The sequence below is a fragment of the Globicephala melas genome, chromosome 9 (assembly GCF_963455315.2).
Source record: "Globicephala melas chromosome 9, mGloMel1.2, whole genome shotgun sequence".
Taxonomy (NCBI): Eukaryota; Metazoa; Chordata; class Mammalia; order Artiodactyla; family Delphinidae; genus Globicephala; species Globicephala melas.
The window spans coordinates 65,123,614-65,130,504 of record NC_083322.1 but is presented as its reverse complement, the minus strand read 5'-3'; the positions used below and the strand labels follow the sequence as shown (position 1 = coordinate 65,130,504).

Genomic DNA, 6,891 nt, shown 5'->3' with positions numbered 1-6,891 from the left:
ATGTCACAACAAACTTTTTAAAAAGATGTATTTTAATGAGGAAAGACAGGATTAGTGAAACCTTTTTGTACATATCTTTTGAGATATTAAACATTACTGTCAAATATACAGATATATATAAAAGTGGATACGAATACAAATTATTTTGTCATGAAGAGCTGTGCTTTCAAACGCGCTTTTTTTTTTTTTTTTTGGTACGCGGGCCTCTCACTGTTGCGGCCTCTCCTGTTGCAGAGCACAGGATCCAGACGCGCAGGCTCAGTGGCTATGGCTCACGGGCCCAGCCGCTCCACGGCATGTGGGATCTTCCCGGACCGGGGCACGAACCCGTGTCCCCTGCATTGGCAGGCAGACTCTCAACCACTGCGCCACCAGGGAAGCCCCTCAAAGGCTTTTTAAAAGGCCAAAAAGGTAAAGTTTCTCCTAGAAAATTACATTTGGGACTTCCCTGGCGGTCCAGTGGTTAAGACTCTGCCTTCCAATGCAGGAGGCGTGGGTTCAATCCCTGGTTGGGGAACTAAGATCCCACATGCCGTGGGGTGTGGCCAAAAACTTTTTTAAAAAAAAGAAAATGACACTTAAGAGTTAATGGTATCAAAGTCACATTGGCTAAAGAAGGAAAACAGCAAACTTTTAAACCTATTTTTAATGGAAACCTTACTGCAAGCATGTGATTCTTTTGAACATAACACACAGAAAGGAGAATAACCTCAAAGGCATTTATAACTTTCTTCTCTGATATATTAAAGTACAAGTTTGGCTAATCACTCCTGAATTGTAAAATTTCCTGACAAACTCCCCTAGACTGAGCATAGCTTTTCTCCTTTAAAAGGTCATATAAAAGATATAAGCCAGGATCCAGCAGAGCTAATACTGGTCCGTAACAAAAGTTTACTTTAAGTTATTTAAAAATACTAACATAAGAAAATTCCAGTTTAAAAGAAATTTCAAACCAGTACTAAGCATTAAAAAACAGCCACATGGCTGAGGTTAATTTTCTAAAGTCAAACAAACAAACAAGCTCCCCTTTCTCCCCACCAAACAGCAATGGGACAGCTGCCCCATAATGCTTACTTGTTTGTTTGCTTTTTCCTACAAAACTCAGTTTACCACCTGCTGGAATCCCAGCCCAGGAACCAGCCTGTGAATGTAGATGGCTCATGGCCCTGTTTTATGATGACAATTGGCGTCCTCTTGTCTCTTCCAGAAGGGTCTGTCTCAAGGTATATTTTGGCTAAAAAGAGTTTAAAAGACAAATAAAGTGAGTTAGTTTCAATTAAAGTAAAATAACTATAGAATGAAAAGCTTGCCAATAAAATTAATAAATCAAATTTTCATTGCCCTAAAGTAGCCAATGCTACTCCATATGAACAATTCCTTGTTGTCTTCTCTCATCTGCCGTGGAATGTGCATGAGAGTCTCATTATTGCCTAAAAATATTCCAAATTTTATGGAATTATTCTTACAGCGTAATTATTCTTTGCAATAATTACTTTGCAATAATACAAAAACAAACAAACAAACAAACAAAAAACTGTGCCAGAAAGAACAGCATTCCTCAAAAGGAATTTATAAAAATCTAAGTTGTCAGAGCTTCAAGATGGTGGAAGAGTAAGATGCGGAGATCAACTTCCTCTCCACAAATACATCAGAAATACATCTACGTGTGGAACAACTCCTATAGAACACCTGATGAACGCTGGCAGAAGACCTCAGACCTCCCAGAAGGCAAGAAACCCACCACGTACCTGGGTAGGGCAAAAGAAAAAAGAAAAAACAGAGACAGAAGAATAGGGACGGGACCCGCACCAGTGGGAGGGAGCTGTGAAAGAGGAAAAGTTTCCACTCACTAGGAAGCCCCTTCGCGGGCGGAGACTGCGGGTGGCGGAGGGGGAAAGCTTCGGAGCCGCGGAGGAGAGCACAGCAACAGGGGCGCGGAGGGCAAAACGGAGAGATTCCCGCACAGAGGATCGGTGCCAACCGGCACTCACCAGCCCGAGAGGCTTGTCTGCTCACCCGCCGGGGCGGGCGGGGGCTGGGAGCTGAGGCTCGGGCTTCGGAGGTCGGATCCCAGGGAGAGGACTGGGGCTGTCTGTGTGAACACAGCCTGAAGGGGGCTAGTGAGCCACAGCTAGCCGGGACGGAGTCCGGGAAAAGGTCTGGAGCTGCCGAAGAGGCAAGAGACTTTTTCTTGCCTCTGCTTCCTGGTGTGCGAGGAGAGGAGATTAAGAGCGCTGCTTAAAGGAGCTCCAGAGACGGGCGCGAGCCGCGGCTATCAGCGCGGACCCCAGAGACGGGCATGAGACGCTAAGGCTGCTGCTGCCGCCACCAAAAAGCCTGTGTGCGAGCACAGGTCGCTCTCCACACCTCCCCTCCCGGGAGCCTGTGCAGCCCGCCACACCAGGGTCCCGTGATCCGGGGACAACTTCCCCGGGAGAACACACGGCGCGCCTCAGGCTGGTGCAACGTCATGTTGGCCTCTACCGCCGCAGGCTTGCCCCACATTCTGTACCCCTACCGGCCCCCCCCTCCCCGCCCCAAGTGAGCAGAGCCCACGAAGCAGCTGCTCCTTTAACCCTGTCCTGTCTGAGCGAAGAACAGACGCACTCAGGCGACCTACACGCAGAGGCGGGGCCAAATCCAAAGCTGAACCCCGGGAGCTGTGTGAACAAAGAAGAGAAAGGGAAATCTCCCCCAGCAGCCTGAGGAGGAGCTGATTAAATCTCCACAATCAACTTGATGGACCCTGCATCTATGGAATACCTGAATAGGCAACGAGTCATCTCAAATTGAGGAGGTAGATTTTTGGGAGCAAAGTTATATATATATATATATTTTTTTTTTCCCCTTTTTCTCCTTTTGTGAGTGTGTATGTGTGTGCTTCTGGGTGTGATTTTGTCTGTATAGCTTTGCTTTTACCATTTGTCCTAGGGTTCTGTACATCCGTTTTTTAAATTTTTTTTAACTTTTTAAAATTTTTTTCTTAGTAATTATATTTTATTTTAATACCTATTTTATTTTATTTTATCTTCCTTCTTTCTTTCTTTCTTTCTATCCATTTTTTCTCCCTTTTATTCTGAGCCGTGTGGATGAAAGGCTCTTGGTGCTCCAGCCAGGCATCAGGGCTGTGCCTCTGAGGTGGGAGAACCAAGGGCAGGACACTGGTCCACAAGAGACCTCCCAGCTACACGTAATATCAAATTGCAAAAATCTCCCAGAGATCTCCATCTCAACGCCAAGACCCAGCTTCACTCAACAACCAGCAAGCTACACTGCTGGACACGCTATGCCAAACAACTAGCAAGACAGGAACACAGCCCCATCCATTAGCAGAGAGGCTGCCTAAAATCATAATAAGGCCACAAACACCCCAAAACACACCACCAGATGTGGACCTGCCCACCAGAAAGACAAGATCCAGCCTCACACACCAGAACACAGGCACTAGTCCCCTCCACCAGGAAGCCTACACAACCCACTGAACCAACCTTAGCCACTGGGGACAGACACCAAAAACAACGCGAACTACGAACCTGCAGCCTGCGAAAAGCAGACCCCAAACACAGTAAGTTAAGCAAAATGAGAAGACAGAAAAACACACAGCAGATGAAGCAGCAAGGCAAAAACCCATCACCTAACAAATGAAGAGGAAATAGGCAGTCTACCTGAAAAAGAATTCAGAATAATGATAGTAAAGATGATCCAAAATCTTGCAAATAGAAGAGAGAAAATACAAGAAATGTTTAACAAGGACCTAGAAGAACTAAAGAGCAAACAAACAATGATGAACAACACAATAAATGAAACTAAAAATGCTCTAGAAGGGATCAATAGCAGAATAACAGAGGCAGAAGAACGGATAAGTGACCTGGAAGATAAAATAGTGGAAATAACTACTGCAGAACAGAAAAAAGACAAAAGAATGCAAAGAACTGAGGAAAGCCTCAGAGACCTCTGGGACAAAATTAAATGCACCAACATTTGAATTATAGGGGTCCCAGAAGAAGAAGAGAAAAAGAAAGGGACTGAGAAAATATTTGAAGAGATTATAGTTGAAAACTTACCTAATATGGGAAAGGAAACAGTTAATCAAGTCCAGGAAGCACAGAGAGTCCCATACAGGATAAATCCAAGGAGAAACACACAAAGACACATATTAATCAAAGTATCAAAAATAAAATACAAAGAAAACATATTAAAAGCAGCAAGGGAAAAACAACAAACAACACACAAGGGAATCCCCGTAAGGTTAACAGCTGATCTTTCAGCAGAAACTCTGCAAGCCAGAAGGGAGTGGCAGGACATATTTAAAGTGATGAAGGAGAAATACCTACAACCAAGATTACCCAGCAAGGATCTCATTCAGATTTGATGGAGAAATTAAAACCTTTACAAACAAGCAAAAGCTAAGAGAATTCAGCACCACCAAACCAGCTTTACAACAAATGCTAAAGGAACTTCTCTAGGCAGGAAACACAAGAGAAGGAAAAGACCTACAATAACAAACGCTAAACAATTAAGAAAATGGTAATAGGAACATACATATCGATAATTACCTTAAATGTAAATGGATTAAATGCTCCAACCAAAAGACAAGACTGGCTGAATGGATACAAAAACAAGACCCGTATATACGCTGTCTACAAGAGACCCACTTCAGACCTAGGGACACATACACACTGAAAGTGAGGGGATGGAAAAAGATTCTATGCAAATGGAAATCAAAAGAAAGCTGGAGTAGCAATTCTCATGTAAGACAAAATAGACTTTAAAATAAAGACTATTACAAGAGACAAAGAAGGACACTACATAATAATCAAGGGATTGATCCAAGAAGAATATATAACAATTGTACATATTTATGCACCCAACATAGGAGCACCTCAACACATAAGGCAAATACTAACAGCCAGGGCTTCCCTGGGGGCGCAGTGGTTGAGAGTCCGCCTGCTCATGCAGGGGACACGGGTTCATGTCCCGGTCCGGGAAGATCCCACATGCCGTGGAGCGGCTGGGCCCATGAGCCATGGCTGGTGAGACTGCGCATCTGGAGCCTGTGCTCCGCAATGGGAGAGGCCACAACCGTGAGAGGCCTGCGTACCGCAAAAAGAAAAAAAAAAATACTAACAGCCATTATAGAGGAAATTGACAGTAACACAATCATAGTAGGGGACTTTAACACCCCACTTTCACCAATGGACAGATCATCCAAAATGAAAATAAATAAGGAAACACAAGCTTTAAATGATACATTAAACAAGATGGACTTAATTGATATTTATAGGACATTCCATCGAAAAACAGCAGAATACACACTCTTCTCAAGTGCTCATGGAACATTCTCCAGGATAGATCATATCCTGGGTCACAAATCAAGCCTTGGTAAATTTAAGAAAACTGAAATTGTATCAAGTATCTTTTCCAACCACAACGCTATGAGACTAGATATGAATTACAGGAAACAATCTGTAAAAAATATAAACACTTGGAGGCTAAACAATACACTACTTAATAACCAAGAGATCACTTAAGATATCAAAGAGGGAATCAAAAAATACCTAGAAACAAAAGACACTGAAAACACGTTGACCCAAAACCTATGGGATGCAGCAAAAGCAGTTCTAAGAGGGAAGTTTATAGCAATACAATCCTACCTTAAGAAACAAGAAACATCTCAAATAATCAACGTAACCTTACACCTAAAGCAATTAGAGAAAGAAGAACAAAATAACCCCAAAGTTAGCAAAAGGAAAGAAATCGTAAAGATCAGATCAGAAATAAATCAAAAAGAAATGAAGGAAATGATAATTAACTTAATTGTGATTAAAAAGATCAATAAAACTAAAAGCTGGTTCTTTGAGAAGATAAACAAAATTGATAAACCATTAGCCAGACTCATCAAGAAAAAAGGGAGAAGACTTAAGTCAATAGAATTAGAAATGAAAAAGGAGAAGTAACAACTGACACTGCAGAAATACAAAGGATCATGAGAGATTACTACAAGCAACTCTATACCAATAAAATGGACCACCTGGAAGAGATGGACTAATTCTTAGACATGCACAACCTTCTAAGACTGAATCAGGAAGAAATAGAAAATATGAACTGACCAATCACAAGCACTGAATTTGAAACTGTGATTAAAAATCTTCCAACAAACAAAAGCCCAAGACCAGATGGCTTCACAGGTGAATTCTATCAAACATTTAGAGAAGAGCTAACACCCATCTTTCTCAAACTCTTCCAAAATACAGCAGAGGGAGGAACACTCCCAAACTCATTCTGTGAGGCCACCATCACCCTGATACCAAAACCAGACAAAGATGTCACAAAGAAAGAAAACTACAGGCCAGTATCACTGATGAACACAGATACAAAAATCCTCAACAAAATAGTGGCAAATAGAATCCAACAGCACATTAAATGGATAATACACCATGATCAAGTGTAGTTTATCCCAGGAATGCAAGGAGTCTTCAATATACACAAATCAATCAATGTGATACACCATATTAAGAAATTGAAGAATAAAAACCATATGATCATCTCAATAGATGCAGAGAAAGCTTTCGACAAAATTCAACACCCATCTATGATAAAAACTTTGCAAAAGTAGGCATAGAGGGAAATTTCCTCAGCATAATAAAGCCAAATATGACAAACCCACACCCAACATCATCCTCAATGGTGAAAAACTGAAACCATTTCCACTAAGATCAGGAACAAGACAAGGTTGCCCACTCTCACCACTATTATTCAACATAGTTTTGGAAGTTTTAGCCACAGCAATCAGAGAAAAATAGAAATAAAAGGAATCCAAATCAGACAGGAAGAAAAAAAGCTGTCAGTTTGCAGATGACATGATACTATACATAGAGAATCCTAAAGATC

The 6,891-nt window shown here is 41.9% G+C and overlaps 1 protein-coding gene across 1 annotated transcript in view; it reads right to left on the bottom strand.

The window, feature by feature from the left end:
• Positions 1–308: 308 nt before the first annotated feature.
• The window catches only part of SCIN (scinderin), an 80,811-nt gene continuing 74,228 nt past the window's right edge, over positions 309–6,891 (bottom strand). Inside the window, exon 16 of the mRNA XM_030857179.3 lies at positions 309–1,234. Within this exon, the coding sequence (XP_030713039.1) occupies positions 1,107–1,234 (128 nt within the window). The 3' untranslated portion in view covers positions 309–1,106. The remainder of the gene's footprint in view (positions 1,235–6,891) is intronic.